At 43.8% G+C, this 23943-nt stretch overlaps 1 protein-coding gene across 1 annotated transcript in view; it reads left to right on the forward strand.

Annotated features, from left to right (window-relative positions):
- Window positions 1–23943, forward strand: part of MCF2 (MCF.2 cell line derived transforming sequence) — a 59692-nt gene that overhangs the window by 15907 nt on the left and 19842 nt on the right. The window contains exons 4-12 of the mRNA XM_059386041.1: window positions 7212–7331; window positions 8145–8261; window positions 9786–9935; window positions 11888–12021; window positions 12321–12435; window positions 15018–15137; window positions 17722–17913; window positions 18903–19094; window positions 20363–20531. Of these exons, the coding sequence (XP_059242024.1) occupies window positions 7212–7331; window positions 8145–8261; window positions 9786–9935; window positions 11888–12021; window positions 12321–12435; window positions 15018–15137; window positions 17722–17913; window positions 18903–19094; window positions 20363–20531 (1309 nt within the window). The remainder of the gene's footprint in view (window positions 1–7211; window positions 7332–8144; window positions 8262–9785; window positions 9936–11887; window positions 12022–12320; window positions 12436–15017; window positions 15138–17721; window positions 17914–18902; window positions 19095–20362; window positions 20532–23943) is intronic.

A 23943-nucleotide genomic window follows, 5' to 3' on the forward strand; every position in this document is an offset into this window, starting at 1 on the left:
GGTGGATATAGAGATTATTTAAAAGTAAAATCATAAAAAACACAACTTTTAAAAAAAAGATTTTACTTATTTGTCAGAGAGCACAAGTAGGGAGAGCAGCAGACAGAGGGAGAATCAGGTTTTCTTGCTGAGCAGGGAGCTCGGATGTGGGGCTCGGATATGGGGCTCGATCTGGGATCGAGACCTGAGCCGAAGGCAAACACTTCACTGACTGAGCCACCCAGGCGTCCCTTGAAAAAACAACTTTACAAAATTTTGTATTTGAGTCTAGTTGACACACAGTATTATGTTAGTTTCAGATGCACAGCATAGCGATTGGACACTTCTTTGGGCTATGCTGTGCTTCCCACAAGCATAGCTCCCATCTGTCACCGTATAACACCACATAGGATCATTTTCTGTATTCCGTGTGCTGTATGTATACACACACACACACTTTTTTTTTTTGCTAAAAAAGCTAAGGAAAGTAGTCAGTCGTTCATGTGAGGTTATGGATTTGCTCTAACTACACAGTGTGGCAAGCACCTGTTTAGGTTCAGGATAAGTAAACAGGAACGGGGATCAAAAAATCCAGTACGTCTGGTTTGCATGCGGAATCTGATGGGCGCGAGGGATGGAAATACAGGGTCTGAACTGTAGGATTTCATTTTCTGAAAAAACATGACTGACCAATCAGATGGGATTGTTTGAGGGCCACCCAGCTGTTTGGTGGTAATAAAGCTCTGGCCTACAAGGTATTTATTGCTCCAAATGGCTATTAAATTTGAGAATAGCTATTAGTTTAACAAAGCCCATGTGTTCTAGGAGGATCCACATGGTAGCAAAATAAAGATTCTAAAATTACCGTATAATGAAAAACATTGTAAATGTAATTATACAAGCACTAGCTGAAGTTCTCCTCCTTGATAATGCATTTTCTTTAAAATGCTAATTTTGTGGGCTTTTTGTGACGAGCAAATCACTAAGCATTTTGAAGGAATTAAGGAAGGAGAATGTATGATAAAATAATCAGGAAGTTTTACTTAAGAATGATTTAATTAGAATATAGAATTATCTTTAGAGGATTTTTTTTTTTTTTTTTACAGGTGTCAGTGTTTGGGATAAACCACTTTTTCAAATACAGGGAGAAACTGATTTTTTTTTTTTTAAGATTTTATTAATTGATTTGAGGGCGACAGAGAGAGAGCACCAAGGGAGAGGGAGAAGAGATTCCCTGTTGAGCGTGGAGCCTGAAGTGATCAAGCCTGGGCTCGATCCCAGGACCCTAAGATCATGACCTGAGCTGAAGGCAGACGCTTAACTGAGCTACCCAGGCGCCCTATAGGCAATAAGTGATTTAATAAATAGCTAACAGGGGTGTGTGTCTGGCTCAGTCAGAAGAGTGTGTTACTCTTGATATCAGGGTCGTCAATTTGAGTCCCATGTTGGGTGTAAGAGATGACTTAAAAATAGATGAATAAATAAAACTTATAAACAGTAAATAAAATGAAATATGAAAAAAAATTAGCTAACATAAAATCCCTGATTTATCAGCAGACGGATATCCCCAAACCCTGCCTGTACTTGTTTTGCTATGGATTCTGCGGGCACTGGTTCTAGTTTTCTCTCCTCTCAGCTTTGTTGTCTTCCTGTGTAATTCCTTGTCCTTGGACCTAGCTGCGGGACAGCCTTGCTCTCCGAGGAATGGCAGGCTGAAGACCGGGGCCTTACCTCAGCCAGAGAGCTGCCACGTGGCCTTCTGTGTTTCTTTCTTTCTTTCTTTTTTTTTTTTTAAAGATTTTATTTATTTATTTGTCATAGAGAGAGAAGCGAAAGCAAGCACAGGCAGACAGAGTGGCAGGCAGAGGCAGAGGGAGAAGCAGGCTCCCCGCCAAGCAAGGAGCCCGATGTGGGACTCGATCCCAGGACGCCGGGATCATGACCTGAGCCGAAGGCAGCCGCTTAACCAACTGAGCCACCCAGGCGTCCCGCCTTCTGTGTTTCTAATAGTGTCCTCATCCTGATTTTCACTCTGCAGCCCCTGACGGCTTGGGAGGTGGGCCAGTATTCCAGGCTTTCATTCGCTTAGCCCGAGGGCCTTGCATCTAGAGATTTCCTATGTGAGACCAGAGAGTATGACATTAAGGAAAAAGTCAGAGAGACAAGGATGATGAGACCAGGTCCACCTAGAGTCCAGGACAGAATAAAGCAGATTTTGCTTGAAGTGCTGGCAAAGGTAGGGTGCTTTCAATTTCATTTAAGAGGAAAAAAAGTAAAAAGGCAAGCTGGGTCAAGCCTGGTAAGTATAATAATGATTCTGGGAATGTGTCTATTTGAAGAAGAAGGAAAGGCTTTGGGGCACCTGGGTGGCTCAGTGGGTTAAAGCCTCTGCCTTCGGCTCAGGTCATGATCCCGGGGTCCTGGGATCGAGCCCCATACCGGGCGCTCTGCTCAGTGGGGAGCCTGCTTCCTCCTCTCTCTCTTTGCCTACTTGTGATCTCTGTCAAATAAAAAATAAATAAAATCTTAAAAAAAAAAAAAAGAAGGAAAGGCTTCACTCCTAAAGAGAATGGGGTAGAAGCAGACTCCGCTGTCAGTCTAAAAATAGGTCCAGAGTTCTCACAAGTTTCTGCCAGCCTCCCCCTCAGCAAGCCTTTATCGATAACCCACAAGTTTTCTACCTAAACCCACTTGCCTTTAGGTCCAAGAATCCTTGGTAAAATTTAAAAACGATCTCTTTATTTTTTTATTAGGTTATGTTAGTCACCCTAAAGTACTTTATTGGTTTTGGATGTAGTGTGCCATGATTCATTATTTGAGTATTTTATTTTAGGGTTTATAGAATGCCTTTATATTCATTATTTATTTTAATTCCTACAGTAACTGTAGGAAGTATGTACCCTGTTTAGCATAAAGTAAAATGCACATCATGTACATGCTGTAGGGTAGACTACACATCCTTCTGGGACTCTGTCTCCTTCCAGTTCTCTCTCACGTTAGCTCTGTTCTTTGACATAAGCCTCCTCCAGCCGCAGGGCTCGTGGCCACAAGTGGGTCTTGAACTGCACCCTCCAAGCTTTTGTCCGGCAACACTAGTTTGAAGAACCCAGGGCAGGGCTTGGGTCCTCCTGACATCAGCTCTTCATCCACTACTAATCAGGGTGTGTTGGGAGGGCGAGGTCTTGAAGAAAGAGAGCAGTTCTCATTTGGAACCCGTATTAACACTAGGAAGAGACTGTGTTTGGACTGTGACAACAGAATATCGTGCCTGGCTTATAAACAACAGGTTGGTTTTTTTTTTTTTTTTTTTTTTTTAAAGATTTTATTTATTTATTTGTCAGGGAGAGAGAGCGAGCGAGCGAGAGTGCTAGAGCACATAAGTGGGGGGAGCAGCAGGCAGAGGGAGAAGCAGATTCCCTGCTGAACAGAGAGCCCAGTGCAGGGCTCGATCCCAGGACTCTGGGATCATGGCCTGAGCTGAAGTCAGACGCTTAACCCACTGAGCCACCCAGGCGCCCATAAACAACAGGTGTTTATTTCTTACGGTTCTGGAGGCTGGAAGTCCAAGATCAGGGCGCTGGCAGTTGCAGTGTCTGGTGAGGGCCTGGTTTCTGGTTCATATATGGCTGTCTTTTCTCTGCCCCTTTACGTGGCAGAAGGGGCGAGAGGGTCTCTCTGGGGTCTCTTTTATGAGGGCACTAATCCCCTCGTGAGGGCTCCGCCCTTGTGACCTAATCACCTCCCCAGTGCCTCACCTGCTAAGTCGCTCACATTGAGGGCGGGGTTTCCCCGTGAGTTTTGGAGGATGTAACCATTCAGTGTACAGCAGAGGACGAGACGTTTCTCATGAAGGGAGAGGGTAGCACACACGTGGCCGTCTGGGGGAGTCCTGATTGGACAGCCATCCCCATTTGTGTCTATTTGTAATCTGAGTAATTCATTGATTTAATTTTAACCTCTTTTCTTTCACCTATTCGTGAGTCTCACACTCAGTCCTCTTCCCTGCTCTGGTTCTCACTGCCACTTAACTCTGGATTTATGACCCTCTCAAATTGGACTTAAAGATTTTTTTTTTTTTAAGATTTTATTTATTTGAGAGAGAGAGAGAACGCAAGTGGGGTGCGGGGCAGAGGGAGAAGTGGACTCCCCGCTGAGCAGGGAGCCTGATGCAGGTCTTGGTCCTGGGACTCCGGGATCATGGCCTGAGCCAAAGGCAGATGCTTCACTGACTGAGCCACCCAGGTGCCCCGAAAGATTTTATTTTAAGATTTTATTTATTATTTGACAGACAGAGATCACAAGTAGGCAGAGAGGCAGGCAGAGGGGGTGGGGGAAGCAGGTTCCCTGCCGAGCAGAGAGCCCAATGTGGGGCTCGATCCCAGGACCCTGGGATCATGACCTGAGCTGAAGGCAGAGACTTTAACCCACTGAGCCACCCAGGTGCCCCAAATATTTTATTTTTAAGTAATCTCTATACCGATCATGGGGCTTGAACTCACAGCCCGGAGATAAAGAGTCCCATGCTCTATCGACTGAGCCAGCCAGGCGCCCTTGAAATTGAAAATTAAAAAAAAATTTTTAAAGGTTTTATTTGAGATCGAGAGAGAGAGAGACAGAGAAATAGAGAGAGAGAGAGCGAGCACACAAGTTAGAGGGGCAGAGGAAGAAGTAGAGAGAATCCCAAGTAGACTCTATAGAGCCCGACTTCGGGCTGGATCCCAGGACTCTGAGATCATGACCGGAGCCAAAATTAAGAGTCAGATGCTTATCCTACTGAGTCACCTGGGTGCCCCCCCTCTTGTTTATGAGAGGGAAAAAAAAATCCCTAGTTTTTTTTAAAAAAAGATTTATATATTTATTTTAGAGAGAGAGTGGGAGGAGGGGCAGAGAGAGAGGGAGAAGGAGAGAAGCAGACTCCCTGCTGAGCATGGAGCCGAACGTGGGGCTCAGTCCAAAGACCCTGAGATCATACCCTGAGCTGAAATCAAGAGTCCGAGGCTTAACTAACTGAGCCACCCAGGCGCTCCCCCCAAATCTCCAGTTTTAAATGTGTCTTTCCCGAAAGTCTAGGTCTTACACCTCAGTGAAAGTTACTCTTTTTGTTACTAGACTTTCGTTTCTAAAGCAGGTTTAGGGTCACAGCAAATCAAGCACAGGAAGTGCAGAGTTCTTATGTAACCCCCGTCTCCACTTTGTAGCTTACTAATGTTTGTTTCATAGTTCTGTTCCATTATGAATATTCCAGCCTGCCTGAACGATGGCTCATTTTAAGCATTTTTGTCATGTTTGTCCCTGTTCTGCTTTAATCCATTGTTTGGGGGCCGATGACTCAACATTTCCAGTCCAGACTTCTTTCCCTCTGGACTTGTCCACATGTCTCTGTGATGGCCATCGCCTGGATGTCCTGCTGACCCTTCCAGCCCCATGTGTGCAGGATTGGGGAATCAGTCTCTTGTCCCCCTTCTTAAAACCCACTTCTTCTGGAGCGCCAGGCTGGTTCAGTTGGAAGAGCATGTGACTGTTGATCTCACGGTCATGGGTTTGAGCCCTGTGTTGGGTGTAGAGATTACTTAAAAAAAATTTTTTTTTTAAAGTTTAAAAAAAAAACCCTTGCTTCTCCTGTGTTCCCCATATCAGCAAGGGTCTTGTCATGCACCCCATTACTCGAGCGATTGGTTATTGACTGGTGCAGTCTCTCGTATCAGACACAGTCTGTCATCGTGTCTTACATATTGTACCTCCTAAATCCTCCACTAATTACTGCAGCTGTTCCTGCGTTTCAGAAACTCATCAGCCCTGATCTGCATTACTGGGCCGGCCTCCTAGCTCATCAGGCTGTTTCCACTCTTGTCCAAGTCCTGTCCTTTCCTAAAGCCAGAGCGATCCTTCCAAAATGCAGATCTGACTATATTGCTCTGTTGCCTAAAACCTCTTAGAGTCTTCCCTTGCCTCCAGGGAAGAACCCAAGGTCTCTCCTAATCTGGCTCCTGTCCATCTTTCTAGAACCACTTCCCATTGCCACACTCCCTGGCATCATTTTCCTCCACCTTTCTTGACTGGGACCTACTTCTCAGGATTATTTCCAAGAGGTACTATGATAAAGTTACAAGTTACTTGACCTCGTAGGCATTTGATGTATATTGAATATGAATATTGGCCCATATGAATATTGGACCATACTATTTTAAATCTCACTAATTTTACATAGTGCCCTCCTGGTCTTGTAGTAATTATGTCTTGGCCGCCTATTGCATCTTAGTATTCTAGAAACATTAGTGCTCCAGAATGACATTCTGACCCAATTAATTCCTTTTTATGCTTCAGAGAGATTGTTTTGACCTTCCTAGGTCTAGGATGCCCTGTACTATCACTTCCTGTTGCATAGTATTCTATATTTCCTTCATCTCACTTACTAACTTGGGTTATAGAGTGACAGTTATTGATGTATGCACTGGTAGACTGTCATTTTCTTGCAAGCTGGGTGGGGACTACATCTTATTAATTTGGGCGCACTGAATGCTAATGGTGCGTGACAATCATGCACTTAACTTCAGGGAGTGGACATGGAGATGATACTCAGTGAGTGTTGCTTGGGTGAAACTAGAAATAAGATTCCACAGCACAAGTTGCTTCCTTTTTTTTTTTTTTTTTTTTAGTGCAGGTACACAGTATTGAAGCTCCTTTTGGTTTGCAGGGTTATCCCAGGATCCTGCCTTTCAATTCTGTTTCCCAGAGAATAAATGCAATTCAAGTGCAAATGACTAACTTTAAAATGAAGTTCAAGGGGCGCCTGGGAGGCTCAGTGGTTTAAGCCTCTGCTTTCAGCTCAGGTCTGGGATCGAGCCCTGCTTCGGGCTTCCTGCCCAGCAGGGAGCCTGTTTCTCCCTCTCCCACTCTCTCTCCTTGTGTTCCCTCTCTCACTGTGTCTCTGTCAAATAAATAAATAAAATCTTAAAAAAAAATAAAATGAAGTTCAAGAGTAGAATTCTCTGTAACTTGGGATTTACTGTAGTGTGAGAAAATTCCAGGCTGTGGATGTTGCGAGGGTCTGATCTGATGACCTTACACTAGTTTTATTTCCATTTCCATGTTTTTAGATTGTATCAATATCCATTTTTAAAGTTTTGTCCTTTTAGTGGCCTTTATTACTTTCAAAGTCAGTTCCTTTCATTACATATTTTCTGCTACGTGCTCACTTGAGTGGATGTTTTGACAGTTTTTTCTTTCTGCAGGTTTCTTTTCCTGGGAACTTGCACTTGGTTTTGGTTCTGCGTCCTACCAGTTTTCTTCAACGAACTTTCACAGACATTGGATTTCGATTTAGCCAGGAAGACTTCATGCTCAAATTACCAGTAAGAGTACTTTATTTAAATGTTTTTTCTCTCTTTAATTCTCATAAAGAATTTGTACCATGCTGTTGATGTTTTACCTGTGCTCACAAAGCATTTAGAAGAGAAAGATAGAATTTGTCTTCCCAAACTATAAATTTGAAATGCCTAAAAGTCTTGCTTTTGTTGTTAAAATAAAGGAATAGTCTAATCAGTTTATAATGAGCAATTCCTTTTGAAAAATATCTTTGTCACATATGTTATATATGTGTGTGTGTGTATGTATGCGTGCGTGTGTATAAAATCAGGACATTTTATTTTTAGAAAAAAAATTGCGTGTGTGTTTTATGTATTTGACTCCCATGAACTTACATCCTGAGCTAGTTCATAGTACCATGATCTTTTTTTTTAAAGCTATTTTTATACGTTTTCAGGGTAAGGAATAGAGCCCTCATAAATTGTGATACTTTTGCAAAGACCAGTCCCTCCTCCTAAGTTCTAACTTACCGCATTGAAGCCCTTTTACTTTGGTGTAGGCGTAACATTCTTTCAGAAGGTTGGCCATTAACAGTACAAAATATTAGATCAAGGAGAATTAGGTATTTGGGTTTCTATGGAGATCAGTTTTGCTTTACAGAGAAATGTTTCATAAATTAAAATGGTTACTACCTAAAGAAGGTAGTGCGTACATGTGTGGGGGGGGGGTACAGGAGAGGACTGTTAGAACCATTTATATAAGATAACTTTGTGCTGATGAATGCTGAAGTTCATTGTACAGTTGAATGGAGGGATGCCACGAAGGGCAGTTAACGGTATCTTTCTTGCTTATTTATATAGGTGGTTATGCTGAGCTCAGTTAGTGATTTGCTGACATACATTGATGACAAGCAGTTAACCCCTGAGTTAGGCGGCACCTTGCAGTACTGCCACAGTGAATGGATCATCTTCAGAAATGTATGTTGTCTTCGCCCTTACTGTAGAGCCTATAGTTCGTATTCACCTTTAAATCTAGTTCGAGAATTTTTTTTTCCTCTTTGGGAAAAACAGGTATCTGGGGCGCCTATTTTTGAAAAACATATAATTCAACATCTCGATTTTCTTTCAGAGGAAATATTTAGGAATGCTGCAGAGTCACTGAGGATGGCCATTGAAGGAGGGGCCTAGGGAGTAAGGCGATCATGCTCCGCCCACCCCCTCCTGGTGGCCTTGTAGTAACTTGAAGAAACAAAGGGTTTGGGTTCAAATTTTAGCACTGCTGAGTTTTAGCTATATAACCTGGCACGAGTTATATACCCGCTGTGTCTCGGTTTTCCCAACTATAAAGTGGGAATAATAGTACTTTAGCTCCTAGGGCTACTGGGAAGATCAAATGAGAGAAGCAGCCCTCAAGAAGTGTGAGTAGTAGTATTCCTCTCGTTCGAGTGATGCTTCTGAGGCTGTTAGAATGATAGCAGAGATGCCTTCTGTCCGAGAGATTTACAAATAGGCAAGGGCCCCGTGCCTCAAGGTGTGAGTTTATAGCGTAAGGCTCTTTACTCCACATCCCCGAGATTAGGGAACCCTTCTGAAGGAAGTGATATTGAATTAAATCAGGATTCTATGTTCATCTTTATTTGTCATTCAGCAGTTCTGTTCACTCATATGAAAAGTGTATTGTCCAAATTAGTGGTGTCTAGCCTTTAATAACCCATGACACTTTAAATGAAAGAGCAGATTACCTTGAGCTGTGTGGGAAACATAACCTTTATATGGTCTCTACATGCTGCCCCCCCTTTTTTTCCTGAGTAATTGATTTTGGAAACAATCAACCATACAACCTTCCTTGACATTTTAGGGCAACAGGGCCTTTGGGATCACAGTTTCAAGTCTTCTGCCTGAATGAATTGTCGTGACCAGTTTGTTCCCCCATCACCTTTGTCCATTGCTGTGTTTGGAACGCTAATGCTTGCTCATAAGTTATAATAAAGAACATCAAGTGGCTTTGATGTTCTCATCTCTCAGAAGTAGAGTTCATAGAAAGCCGTTTTACACTTGCAGAGTTTAATAGGATAGGCCTAAACCAAGGCAGAAAACAAATTTCTCAGTACATGGCATCTTTAAGATATTTTCAGTGATGCCTCGCTGGTTCAGTTGGAGGAGTTTGAGGGTCATAATCTCAGGGTCATGAGTTTGAGCCCCACGTTGGGTGTAGAGATGACTAGAAAAAAGAAACTTAAAAAAAGAAATTTGTTTTCGATGATGTTCAAGAAATAAGTACAGATGTTTGGATAAAAGGCATTCGAGAAAACTCTTCACCTTGCATTAGTTTCATAGAGGCTCAGATGCAAAATTGGATTTGATTGCCAAGGGCAACGTCACCTTTTCTTAGCAGAGGAGAGGTCATCGTATATGTGCATTGTCAGAGCTAAATAAAAGTAAATACAGTTACTGGTCCATGGCCGTTTCCATGGAATTAAAAGGTTCATTGGCTCTTTGCAGGCTATAGAAAATTTTGCTCTCACAGTGAAAGAAATGGCTCAGATGTTACAGTCCTTTGGAACTGAACTGGCAGAGACAGAACTACCAGATGACATTCCTTCAATAGAAGAAATCCTTGCAGTTCGTGCTGAAAGGTATCACATGTTAAAGGTATGTCTGGTAGAGTCAACAAATGAACGTTCTCCGTGGTCTTTCTTTTCCTAGAGAGGTGTTCAGTGCCTGTCTATTTCATGCTGATTGGTGGGTAGGGAGAATGTCCTGGGTGTGTTGAATGCAACGGTCCCCTTTGCAAATGGTGCCTTCTCCTGTGAAGTGCTTTATTTGTTCATAGGATGGTTTTTAAGTGCCCCAGAAATAGAAACCTAGGATCATCTTCGTTATCGTGTATTCTTTGTCTCATCAAAAGGCCCTCTCATCTGGCAAGCTGGCGAATCAAAAGGCAGACAGGTGTTCTAGTTCAGTATCCACCACAGGAGCAACGTGAAATGGAGAAGGAGAAGCGGAGGAGGAGGCAGGAGACCTATGACCAAGGCAAACATCACCAAATTGGTTACAAGCTTGCTTTTCCATAGAGTACTAGTTTGTTTGTTTTTTTAAGCAGGCTCCATGCCCAGCGTGGGGCTTGAACCGATGACCCCGAAACCAAGAGCTGCGTGCTTTGATAACAGGAGCCCCCAGAGTCCTGGTTCTTGATGTTTCGTGCTGTAGACCTTAGATGGCAAGCTTATTTTGCCCTCCTGCGCAGCTGTCTGGAGTGTTGGCTTTTGAAGGATTCCGAGTCACCATTCAGACAACCACCAAGTGCTCTGAGATTCACCTTCCCCAGAAAGTTGAAGAATGATCTGAAGACGAAAAAAAGAAAACGATTGATCTAAAGAAGCACCTATGCAATAATTCACATCCTTCCTATGACAGTAGGCTTGCTGGGGGGGCCCTCCCAGGTAGATGCTCTGTGTCGAGGTGATATTTTTATTTAATTTTTAATTTTTTTTTGAGGTGACATTTTTAAATTAAGAAGAGGAGAGAAACTGAAATTTTGAATCGTAGTCTAAACGTAAAACTGTTCAAGGAAAGGTAGCTCTGTCCCTCCTGAGTTGCGTGATCAGAGAATTGGCTTCTCCTCTCTCCGAGGTGGAGTTAACTTACGAGCACAACGAGGCTGGTGCTGATGAAGCTTGTGCACGTTGTAGGGTCGCTGTGAGGACGAAATGGAGTATGCGGTGTGTGCACGACAGCTCGGCACGTAGCTGGTGCTTCGTAAACATGTGCGCTTCCTGTGTTCTCACTTGTGGCGGCTGGTGTCACAAAACCTGTTCCCAGACAAACACATGTATGCCTGGATTTTTTGCTTAATGTTTCAGAGGACCCTTGGATCTCCTGAAGGAGGTCACAGATCACTCTTAGATGCCTGAAAAATCTACCCACCAGACCTTCTGAATAGAAAGAAGCATATGTGGGGCACCTGGGTGGCTCAGTAGGTTAAGGCCTCTGCCTTTGGCTCAGGTCATGATCTCAGGGTCCTGGGATCGAGTCCGACATTGGGCTCTCTGCTCAGTGGGGAGCCTGCTTCCCCCTCTTTCTCTGCCTGCCTCTCTGCCTACTTGTGATCTCTCTCTTTGTCAAACAAATAAATAAAATCTTTACAGAAAAAGAAGCATATGCTTCATGATGAATTAATTAACCCAAACGTGCAGTAACGTCCTACTTAGGGCGGTCAGCACTTGGTCATGATTACGGATTAGTAGGAAAGGCCCTGGACTCCACTGGAGTGTACCGCGCTATTCCTGCTTTGTTGGAGCACATTGAAAATATTCGTAGAACAGAATAAACTAGAGATTTCTACCAGTAAGAGAAGGAAGCGACAACTGGAGCATGAAGTACTTCCGCCCGTAAAGATCTTGTAGAAACAGTGATTGCAGCTTCCGTCTCCCCAGCCAGAGGCTTCTTGGAGATCCTCATGGGTTTTGAATTCCGTGGCACTGATGTCCTCAGTAGAGGCTGTTCTAGAACGGCCGTTTGTCTTCTGCTTGCTGTAGGTGTATGCTTCCTTCTCTTTAGGTCATTCCGATTAGGCTACTACATCCCACTGTGCCTTTTTACAGAACGATATTACAGCAGTAACCAAAGAGGGGAAAATCCTCCTCACAAGTCTGGAAGTGCCCAGCGCCGAAGACCCTGTCGGTTCAAGGCTCGAACACCGTCACCACGTGAATGGGGACTGGCAGACTGTTAACAAGTGAGTACTCTCCTTTTGGTTTGAAGTTTCTTATTTTATCCCTCTGAAAGGGAATTCTGCATTTCGCTGCCATCTGTTAGGCATGAAAATATTCCTGGACCTCTGGGAATCAGAACACCTTCCCTGGTTGTCTCCCAGAGAATAGTTGGCTTGTACAAGAGGTTCTGTGGACATCGATGGTCTATTCGTGGACCGAGTGTCACGGCCTCTGACTTTGCCTCTGATTTTTAATGTCCAGACCGGGCTTATGTACATACCTACAAGACGAGAAGGGCTTCTAATGACTTTGCTTTGTTAAGGTTGCTGACTCAAGTACATGATATGGAGATCGCTTTTGATGGATTTTGGGAGAAACACCAACTAAAAATGCAGCAGTATTTGCAACTATGGAAGTTCGAGCAGGATTTTCAAGAGGTCAGTAAAAACACTCCTTTCCACATTTTTTTTCCGATATGCCAGAGATTCTCACTCCTTGATCATCAGAAATATAATCTTACAAGATGCCCCTTTATACCCAGAGAGAGATGAAGAGGGGGCAGATGTGAGTGAACCCTGCCAGGATGTCTTTCTTTTAAAAAAAAATTATTTAAATTCAGTTTAATTAACATATAGCATATTATTAGTTTCGGGGTAGAATTTAGTGATTTGTCACTTGCCTATGATGCCCAGGGCTCATTCCATCGCGTGCTCTCCTTGTTGCCCATCCCCCAGTGACTCCCATCCCCCACCCACCTCTCCGAGTTGTCTTTCTTGCTTACTAATGTCCTATGAGCAAGCACATGAGTTCTGACATGTAAGACAGGACTAAGTTGCTGTTCACCCTGATGTTTATTATTGTAATTTATTTTACATATAAAATGCTTTCAGCCTGAAATTTCCTTTCAGCTTTCCAAGGAAATAATACCTACTTCCTTCTTGATTTTTTTTTTAATACCATATACCTATACTGACCATATTTAACATGATAAAACAGAAAATTTTTCAGCTCCAATCATTTATTTCTATGACAAGCCTAATGCATGAAGTGAAACTGTGTCTAATTATACATTTTGGTAAAGGTCACAAAGAAGTACCTTCTTGTCGGAAGCTTCTGGAAAATGCATCCCATGGGGTCAGGCTCCTCGCAGTCTCTCTCATAGTCCTTTACCGGGAGGTCCGAGGAAAGCTCCCTACTTTTCTCTCTTGAATGGGGTCAGCCTGTTTCCCCCACACGACTTTCACACTCGCTCGGTATTTCATCTGTTCTGAACACGGGATCAGGTGCCTCCAGCCCTTTCCCTCCTGTGATGCCAGCAGATTTTGGAAAGTGGTGCTCTCTATGAAACCTTCCTTAAGGAAAGAATAGGCCAGGTTGCTCTTGGGCCTTCTGGATATTTGGGTCTTTCTCCTCAACCGAACACATGAAAAAATAACTCCTTCCCAAGCACACCCATTGTGCCTCTACTTCCTTGTTAATTTGCCACCCAGAGAAAATTCTTGCCCTATAGTTCTATTGTTTCTTTAAATCCTTGTTGCCTTGCTAATCAGTGTTGTCGTCCTTGGTCTTGGATTTGAATTTCACTGACATGATCTGTATCTCATGGTCACCTGCAAAAAGGTTCTATAGGTAGAAGCTTAACTTCAAAAAAATCTTGTTTGTAAATTCCAGCCATCCAGAAGAGTTTACATATTCTCAAACTTGAAATATTCTTGAATATACAGGATAGGAATATCCTCTTGCATAGCCACAGTCCAGTGATCAAATTCCGGACATTTAAAGGATGCAGTATTTTACATGACCTACTGTTGGTATTCCAGTTTTAATGATTGATTCAATGATGTCATTTCTATCATCTCTTCCCCCTCCAGTACAGGATTCAGCCTTAGAGGGTCAGGTACTGTATAAGTTGTCATGTCTAGTCCCCTTTAATCCAGAAGATTTCCATTGCCTTTCTTTGTCTTTTATGACACCGCCATTTTTGAAGAGTACAGTTCTTTTTCACATAAAATGTTCTTCGTCTCCCATTTGTCTGACATTTTCTCACGATTAGATTAATCTTTGTGTGACCAGCACGCGTACTATGTAAGTGACGTGTTCTTCCATTCGGTGGTAAGTGGGGTCCTCCTGCCCCTCCTTGTTGATGTGCGCTCCGATCACCCTGTTGGGGTGCTGTAGAAGTTCTCCACGGTATCATGACTCTCCTTCTGCTTGTAACTAGTAAGAAGTGGGTGGGGAGAAAATGTAAGGTCATATAACCTTTTTGCTGCTTATCAAAAGTTCTGGGTGGGTTTAGCATCGATGAATGATTCTTGCTTCTGCCCGTCCTTACTATGATGGTTGCAGAATGCTGATTTTCCCATTTCACTCTGCCCTCCGTATTCCCCAGTTCCCACAGATGTGCCGCTGGGGGCCAGGGTTCTCCCTCTCCCCGTTTCTTTGTGTATCTGATTTGAGGGTTCGTGACTTCCCAGTTTTGTGATGGTTTGTCATTCTTTGTTCTTCACGATTTTGGTGTTTCAGACTGACTACTGTGTCCTTGTGACATGGCCAGACTTTATTGTCATCCCTTCCTTACTTTCTGGGATAAAGAGATATTCCAAGTTCATTTCATACGTACTCTGCCTTAGTCCTGGAATCATCCATCTGGCTGAGGAGCCCTGGGTTCTTTTTCTAGGTTCCAGCTGTGTTCATTACTACTGGAGGGTCTTTGTTCCCAGGACCACTGACCACAGAGCTTGGGAATATAATATGCAAGTAAATACACATGCATACACTTTGGTACATGTCCGCATATATCTGCCTGTGTACATAGTGATATCTTCTATCTCATGAGCACACCCCGAGATCCAGGAGGTTAGATTTTAATAGAGTATAGCAGTTTCTGAGAATAAAATAACACATGCCGTTTTTCCGTGTTGCTGTCCTTTTTACTAGCATTTCCTACAAAACTGGATTAAGGGAAAATGCTTAATACCTTGTAGGCTTTTAAGACTTGTATTTTTTTTCCTATTTATAGCTTGTGAGTGAAGTTGAACTTCTGTTGAACCAGCAAGCAGAGTTGGCAGATGTAACCGGGAACATAGGTCAAGTAAAACAAAAAATAAAGAAGTTGGAAAACTTAGATGAAAATTCACAGGTAAGATCCCAACTGAGATGTTCACTATTCTAATAGTTACATTTTGATGGTTTTGCGTAATATCAGCCCTTATGGGCCACCTTTCATCGCAGTAGTCTGTATAATTAGTTTATAATACTGTTCTATATTCTTTTCTGATCAAGGTGAGCCAGGTGTGACACTGCAGATGTGTCCTGTGCTTGTCATAGGTGGCCTCTGAGACGATGATATGAATGGTTTCAGACCTGTCATTAGGAACAAAGGTGTAAATCATTTTGAAGAAGCTAGAGAAAAAATGCCCATCAACAATGCTACTTGAGGGGCGCCTGGGTGGCTCAGTGTGTTAAGCATCTGCCTTTGACTCAGGTCATGATATCAGGGTCCTGGGATCAAGTGGTACGTCAGGCTCTTTGCTTGGTGGGGAGCCTGCTTCTCCCTCTCTCTCTGCTTCTCCCCTTGCTTGTGTGTTCTCTCTCTCAAATAAATAATAAAATCTTTAAAAAAGAATGCTATTTGGTACTGGAAATGATGGAAATAGACATGAGTGTAATTCCTTAACTCTCCATCGTGCGGCTGTGCAGTTGAAGCAGACAGCCATTCAGACAGATGAGTCTACTTAGTCTTACTTGCCTTGTGACCTTGGGTACATTGATTAAATTTTCTCAGCCTTGGTGTCTGCATCTATACATTGGGGATAAAGTGATTGACTTTGCAGAATGATTGTGAGGATTCTTTTAGATGTTGTGGGTAAAACACTTAGCACAGTACCTGGGATAGATGATCATATAATAAATAATCAAAAGAGCCAACAGTTTTCATTTTGCTGGTCTTAAAGGCTTGGACTCAAGGCTTTCATAGTTAACAAACTAGTTTTGCTCTTCTGTCGTAGGTGTTTTTAAAGGTGCATTCCCAGCAAACAAGTAGATTTGTGGGTATACCGTAAGCGTCTAAAATTGGAATTTGTGAGGCAGCAGCTGCAGTGACCAGTTCTAGAATTATGCTTATAGGTTGCTGTGACTGCGTGGCAATTGATAAATCCCTGTGGCATGGTAGAAAGAGAAGGCAAGAGGCAGCTGGGTGGTTTAGTGGGTAAAGCCTCTGCCTTCAGCTCCTGTCATGATCCCAGGGTCCTGGGATCGAGCCCCACATCGGGCTCTCTGCTCAGCGGGGAACCTGCTTCCTCCTCTCTCTCTCTGCCTTCCTCTCTGCCTGCTTGTGATCTCTGTCTATCAAATAAATAAATAAATAAAATCTTCAAAAAGAAGAAGGCAAATTGGCTTGGAAATAAGGGCGGTTTGGAGTGTTATTTTTGTTTTAATTTTTTTTTAGTTTTGCGGTAAAAGAAAACCTCACATAAAATGAAATTTACTATCACAACCATTTATTTTATTTATTTATTTTTTTAAAGATTTTATTTATTTATTTGACAGAAAGAAATCACAAGTAGGCAGAGAGGCAGGCAGAGAGAGAGAGGGAAGCAGGCTCCCTGCTGAGCAGAGAGCCCGATGTGGGACTCGATCCCAGGACCCTGAGATCATGACCCGAGCCGAAGGCAGCGGCTTAACCACTGAGCCACCCAGGCGCCCTATCACAACCATTTAAATAAAATTTTATTTGAGAACGAGAAAGAGGGAGGGAGAAAGAGAGTGGGCATGAGTGAGGTAGAGAGGGGCAGAGGGAAAGAAAGCATCTCAGGCAGGCTCCACGCTCGGCACAGAACCCGACGTGGGGCTCAGTCTCGGGACCCTGAGATCAGGACCGGAGCCGAAATCAGGAGTCCGGCCTTCACCCACTGAGCAGCCCGAGTGCCCTCTGTCTTCCACATTTTCCGGTATACAGCTCAGTGGTGTTAACCAGAGTCGCATTGTTGTGCAACAGATAGCCAGAAGTTTTTCATTTTGCAAATCTGAAACTATACCCATTAAAAACCACACACACACACAGACACACACACACACACACACACACGCACCCCCCCCCCCCCAAACTCCCTGCTTTAACTGTGGGCTTCCCTCCAGCTAGGTGGGCTGGGCACTTCCTCGTTAGGGCTTTAGTTTTCTTGTTTTCCCTTCACAGTTATTTCCTCACCACCTCCTATTTCAGTCGCCAGGTTGGGAGCAAGTGGGGGCCCAGGAGGGGAGGGGGGATGCCGGTCGTTGACCGAGTGGAGGCCCCTAAGATCCCTGCAGACTTGGAGACCCTGCGGTGTTCACTTCAGGTGTGTACAGTAATGAGGCAGATGATGACTAAGGAGATTGCCAAGGCCCAGACGGTATGAAACCCATTAGCTTGCATTTGGCCCCGGGTACGTCACCGAGTATATGCGCTTCTGTTCTAAATCTGCCCGGAATCAGGCAAGGCAAAGCTCATCCACACTCGAGCAGGCTCTGGGGCCAGAACCACGTGGGTTCCTGATGGCGTCACTGCTGTAGCTAATGACGCAACCGTAATCTTTTTTAGAGCCCGCAGAAGTGTGACATACAATTGTATTTCTGGCACCCTCTCTGCCCTGCTAAACCAGTTTGCTTCTCAATTACTTTCTTGTGCTTCCTGTTTTTGAACAGCTGTCGTACCGTTGTTGTTTTTACTTCCTTCTCAAAATTAGGATCTGTTAGCGAAGGCCCGCTTTGTGATACTACACGGACACAGACTTGCTGCAAATCACCATTATGCCCTTGATTTGATCTGCCAGAGGTGCAACGAGCTCCGGTACCTCTCTGATATTTTGGTTAACGAGATCAAAGCCAGAAGGATACAGCTTAGCAGGATCTTCAAAATGCATAAGCTCCTACAGCAGGTAGTGTCACAAGGCCTGAGAACATTTTTTTTTTTTTTCTTAATGGTTATGGGGTAAAGGTCTGTCTGAGAGAGCTTTGGAATTAAACTTGTGAGACATTGAAGGATTGGCTTCGATGATGTTCATTTAACGCATGTACCTTTGCTGTGTTCATGGCAAGTGGAGTATGGTAGGGATTTTGGCTTCTGTCCCGAGTATTGAGATCGCGGTCGTGATGGCTTCCTTTCTATTTTGGGTGCATCTGTGACTCCTCTCCTCTGGTGGGAGTTTGCAGTCAGCACACTTTGCAGAGCCCTAGAGGCATTTTGCTAAAGCCAGCAACTCCTTCCACGCGCCATAGGTACCGCAGTAAGAAATTAAACAGTGACGGGAAGCTAGAGGTCTGACCCCTTTCAGAGTTAGCCAGTGAAGAGAAGAGCTGGCCTCGGAAGTGGGATGTAGAATGAGGCTATCATTCGCAGATGTCGTATCTGAACACGAACACTTGAATCTGTACATCTCCCTCTTCGGCAAGGAGGCTTGTGTCCTTGTCCTTGGCTATCACCACCCATTTATGTTACACTTTATGTTTGCCGACGCGTTCCATGTTTCACTTACTGACTTGGGGACGGAATCGTGCGGCTGAAGTGTCAGTGTTGTGAGGTCCGTCGGACCCTTTACTGCAGAATGAGTTCCTCATTATGAAATAAGTACAGTGCTTCCCAGCCTCGGCTGTGTGTCTTCAGAATTACCTGTGGGGCGCTGCAGAAATCCCAGCGCCTGGCGTAGGGCCCGGAGCTGCTGAATCGGAATTTCTGGGGGCAGAACCCAGATATCTTTATTTTTAACAGCTCTGAAAACAACTCTGATTCACAGAAGCCAGGACTGGTAAACACTCCTAAAAGACAAACGTATTTCTATGTATTCATTCATGTTTTGTGTGTGCGTGTGCGTGTGTTTGTGTGTGTGTGTGTGTGTGTGTGTGTGTCTGTGTGTGATTTGCTCATCAGGCTCGCCAGTGCTGTGATGAAGGAGAATGCCTTCTAGCTAACCAGGAAATCGATAAGTTTCAGTCTAAAGAAGATGCTCAGAAAGCCCTCCGAGACATTGAGAATTTTCTTGAGATGGCTTTGCCCTTTATAAATTATGACCCTGATACCCTACAGTATGAATTTGATGTAATTTTATCTCCTGAACTCAAGGTAAGTGGCTTTTTTTTTTTTTTTTTTCAACCGAACGATTTTTTTTTTTTTTTAAGCTGTAATTCCAGTAGCGTTGGCAAGAGTTTCACTCCTGACTTTATGTCAAATCGCAGTTACATGCTTCTTTTAAGGATGAGGCGTGATATTAGTACCACTGTGAAGCGTGGGAGGGTCCAAAGCCTTGAAGCTCTCCATGGGCTCAGTCGGCAGAGCCTGTGACTCTTGATCTCGGCGTCACCAGTTTGAGCCCCATGTTGGGTGCAGAGATGACTTAAAAATTAACTGACTACATAGATTTGAAAAAGAAAAGCATCTCAAGGCTTTACGCTTGCTATAACGTGAAGAATGAGCTGTGATGCCATTCTCCTCTAACTCTTCTCCCCTATTAGGAGTTCTTACATACCTCGTTTGCGCATCCTTAGAGAAGGGGCTAAGGTTGTCCCAGGGCAACACTGGGCCCTTGTTAAGAGCATTCTCCTCCAAATAGCTTGTTTTCCTGCTGCACTTACTAGCAACAGGTGCTGTGTGGACACAGATCTGGCTTTCCTGCTGAGTTTGAGCATGAAGGGGTAAAGAAATGCTCCGGGGCTTCCTGGGGGGTAGGGTGCAACCAGATGTTGCCGTGAACAAGGTAGAGACCTCCGGGTTCCTGCAGGGCCACACTGCTGGCGCTGTCCCGAGGCCCCCTCACGACAGTGGCGCTAAGAGATTTTTGTCATGCTATCTGTCGCCAAAAGGTGTGGTTGACTATTAAGTTTGGAACAGTATCCAGAACCATGCTTAGCTGCAGATCTTAGGGGACGTCCCAGAAAAGCAGAAACGTGGCCACAACAATAACCAAGTGACTTTTCTGGAAGCAACCGAGCTAATCCCTAACTGCCTCAGATCATCTAGGAGGGTCTAGGAGGAGCTTTTTAGAACACACCGAGAACTGTAGGATGTCTGGGGCAGGATAACACATCACACAGTGCTCTGACACTGCTTTAGCGGGTGCCTTTCTTGTGCTCCACGTGCCGCCTCTTCCAGCCCTCGCTCCTTCCAGCGCTGTAGACAGAGACCTATGTCATGACCCCTCGATCAGTTTCTTTGAGTGGTTTTGTTTGAGATCTTCATCTGTTTTCTGTTGCTTTCCAAGTTTTTTTTTTCTTTTTTTAGTTCTGTTTTCAACTCTAAGTTGATTCTCTGACCATCTGGGTCTGAGCCATGTTCTAAGATTTGTTGTGACCCCAATTCAGAAAATATTTCATAGAAGTCTCGCGCAACCACAGGTTCAGATGCAAACCGTCCAACTCAAGCTCGAACATATCCGAAGTGCATTTGAGAACCAACAAGCCGGTTTCAGGAACCTGACAGACAAGAACGTGAAGCCAGTTGAGTTTGTGGTACCTGCTTCTGACAATCTGATGAGATCTAGAGCGTCATTCTCACCTAAACATGGTAAAGTATCCTATGTTCACTCTTCTCTTCCTGCTGTGGTGTGTCACTCTTGATGTAGATACTGAACGCATTCTTCAGTCCCGATAAGTTGAAATTGTATGTAAGTGTCTTTGGTCACGTTTGTACTCTGTTGCACGAGGCAGGAGTCGTGGTCGAGATTATTGTACAACAGTCAAACATGGTACTAATGAAGTGAAAGCATATGAATCTGGTCTGGTACATGTGGGCACGCGTGTGCGTACGCACACACATATTTACTACTTATGTGGATAGATTATTACTTGGTTCTTATTAGCTTCTAGTAAGGGAACAGCTTAGGCAATAGAAGGGATTGCCTTTTCTAAGTAAGTGCTGGTAAACAGAGTAATTTTGCTAGTCATTAAACTGTTAGAGTCGATTTTCTTATTTTAATCTTTGTAGACTAGTTTTAACCATGTGGTACCCATTTCCTTTCTACGTTCTGTAGGATGGAATAGCTTTCCTGACTGTGGCGGGGAGCTAGTCTGGAAGTAAGATGATTCTGTTGCCCAAAGTTTCCCTTGAGCTGCCTCTGGAGCCGGGGCCTCTTAGGGGAGAGTAATTTGGCCTTTGGGGCCCTTAGTTAGTTGAACGGGTGAACATGGGACTAAATTTGGTCTGTCTGATCTGAAGGCTCAGAGACCTCAGTAATGTATGGGAAGGAGCATCAAAACCTTGGCCAGTCCCCATGTGGATCTATGAAAACCAAAGCTAAAAGTTATGTAGTTAAGAGTTATTAAATATAAAAATATACTCACAAATAAAACTGTGAGCAATGCTCCAAGTGAAGAAAATTGACAAAGAAGATATAGGGCAAAAGACTAAAGCAACCCAAGAAACCAGTTAGGGGCTACAAACCACCAGCAGTGGACATAGAAATGGATAGGTTTATATTCCTTAGCGGAAGACAGACCTCAGTCAGATGTCCGGCCGGTTCACTTCTCGTCTTTTAGCCTAGTTTTGCTGTTTGAAAATAGGAACAATAATGCCTACTGACTGAAGTGGGTTGTTGTGAAGACAAAGAGAAAAAAGCCTTACAGAGTGTAAGAAGTACTGAGTAAACTAGACCAGCCCACTGACTAAGGTTTCTTGCTCTGTAGTCCTTGGAGAACTCAGCTCCGCTGAAAGCGTTAGTTGCTGAAAGTACATTTGATTTTATTTTTTTCTTTCCAATATTCTTATTTAATGGCATTACACTTTTTTTCTGCAGTGGGAGTTGGATACTCTTTCTTTCAAGCATGTAAACTTTTTTCCAAAGGTACCCATCTTTATTACTTTTCTTCAGTACATTTTCTGAGTTTGTGTCCATGTGAAAAACCAGTTTGACATCTAAAACCAGCAGCAGTTCGTCCTGGAATTTCGCCCACAGTTAACGTTCTCCGTTTTCTTCCATAATAATCATCCATATTCTCAGCGTGAAACTTACCTCGGAAAATGACTCCCTGAAAAGTAGCTTATGCTTCTAAACTCAATCTCATCATATGACCACTCGTCAAAAGAAATCAAGAAAAACAATTGGCAGCGTTAAAACCAATCAAGCTTTCTTTCATTTTAGAGAATCTTGTGTCATCCACAGTACAACTTTTTGTGGGGAGTAGCTTGAATTTTCTTCAGTTTAAGACTGCCTAATGCATTTATGTGGAAAAAGACAGCAGCCTGAATGATATGGATGGATAAATGATTTTACTCGTTATTTATCATGGTTTCTAAATTAAACCAAAGCATCATTTATGCTACCGTATTTATTTTTACCTCATTGCTCTGTGAGAAATGGGGATTATAATAGTCAGGACTAAATAACTCTTCAAGACTTTTAATTGCTAAGCCAAATATATAGGATTTGGTCAAATCAAATTGTGTTCATCTTTCATACGATAAGTCAAACTGGTTTTGTTTGTTTTTGTTTGTTTCTTTTTACTAATTTGCATCAAACAGAATCCTGCACCTAGCGCAGTGCCTGGCAACTAGCAGGACACAATCAATATTTGTTGAATTAAGTTTTGGAAGATTTTGTTTATTCGAGAGAGGGAGAGAGTAGGAGGGAGTATGAGTGGGGGGAGGGGCAGCCGGCCAGAATCTCCAGCAGACTCCCTGCTGAGGGCACGATCCTGAGATCCTGACCTGAGCCAAAATCAAGAGTCGGTTGCTTAACCCCTGAATTAATCCAGAGGGAAGTTAGCAACGCATTGTGAGGGGTAAACTGTGCTTGGAGCTCCAAAACCTGTAGCTCCAGTCTGCATCTTCCTTGTAAGCTTCAGACCTGCCTTTACAATTTGCCTCCGTGTATTTCCTCTGGGCACCTCAGGCTCTGCCCGGCGGCCGCTCCCGCACTCCAGCCCCCTTCCCCTGGGCCTCACTTCCAGGAACAGTACTGTGATGGCCCCGCTCGCCCCAGCCTTTGCACTCACGGCCCCGCCTTTCATCAGTCACAAAAGCCCCTTCTTTCCATCCCCACTGCTCTGTCCTCCGCTGCCACTTCCTTAACCCCAGCTCGTGTCGCCGGTTGCCGTGACAACTGCAGCGGTCTCCCTGTCTCCCTGTCTCCCCACTTTCCCTTTCGCATGCCCCTGTTTCTCTGGCCTGTTGGACTTCACAGGGCTGGTCTCTCTCTGGGACGCTGTGTCCTTCCGTGTCCCTTGCCCCTTTGCTGGTTGCTTTGCCTCCAGCAGATTTGCTGTCCCTCGGCCACTTCCTTCCCGGGAGCTTTTCTTCCCTGCCTCTCCTGCTCAGCGCCCACTTCGGTTGAGCAGCCGTGCTGTGTGGGGACAAGGCCGGCTGCGTGTCTTCACGACCTTCGTACAGTTGTCCCTTTCCCGTCTCTCTTGCTAGACTGTCCACTCTGTAGGGGCAGGGACTGTGCGCAGGTCATACTCGAATCCCCAACACCAAACACGGAGCTCCGTGTAGAGTACAGCGCTCCTGATCTTCACGGATCCATTTACGTCGTTGAGAGAACGAATCTCTCCAGCTTGCTTTCCAGAAAAATCTGCTTTGTCCCAAGTTGTGTTTATGTATTCCTTTTTCATCTCTTAATGTGGTTGCAAAGAATTAATTATAGTAAAGCTAAGTAGTAAGGCTTCCTCAGTTACCTTTATAAAGAAGTTTGGATCTCTGTGTATCAGGTGTCTTTAAAGTGGTAAACATCAGTGTTCATTGAGAAATTGATTTTATGTGGTAAGTGCCACTAAGTCTAACTTACGTACTTATATATGTGATGCTAGAAACATACAGCTTCTGTATAAAATATATATATTTTTAACTTTTTTATTTGAGTGTAGTTGACACAAGTTAACTTTAGTTTCAGCTGTACTACATAGTGTTCAACATCTCTATACATTATGCTATGTTCTGTACATTATATATATATATATATATATATATATATATATATATA

Source organism: Mustela nigripes, chromosome X (genome assembly GCF_022355385.1).
Source record: "Mustela nigripes isolate SB6536 chromosome X, MUSNIG.SB6536, whole genome shotgun sequence".
Classification (NCBI taxonomy): Eukaryota; Metazoa; Chordata; class Mammalia; order Carnivora; family Mustelidae; genus Mustela; species Mustela nigripes.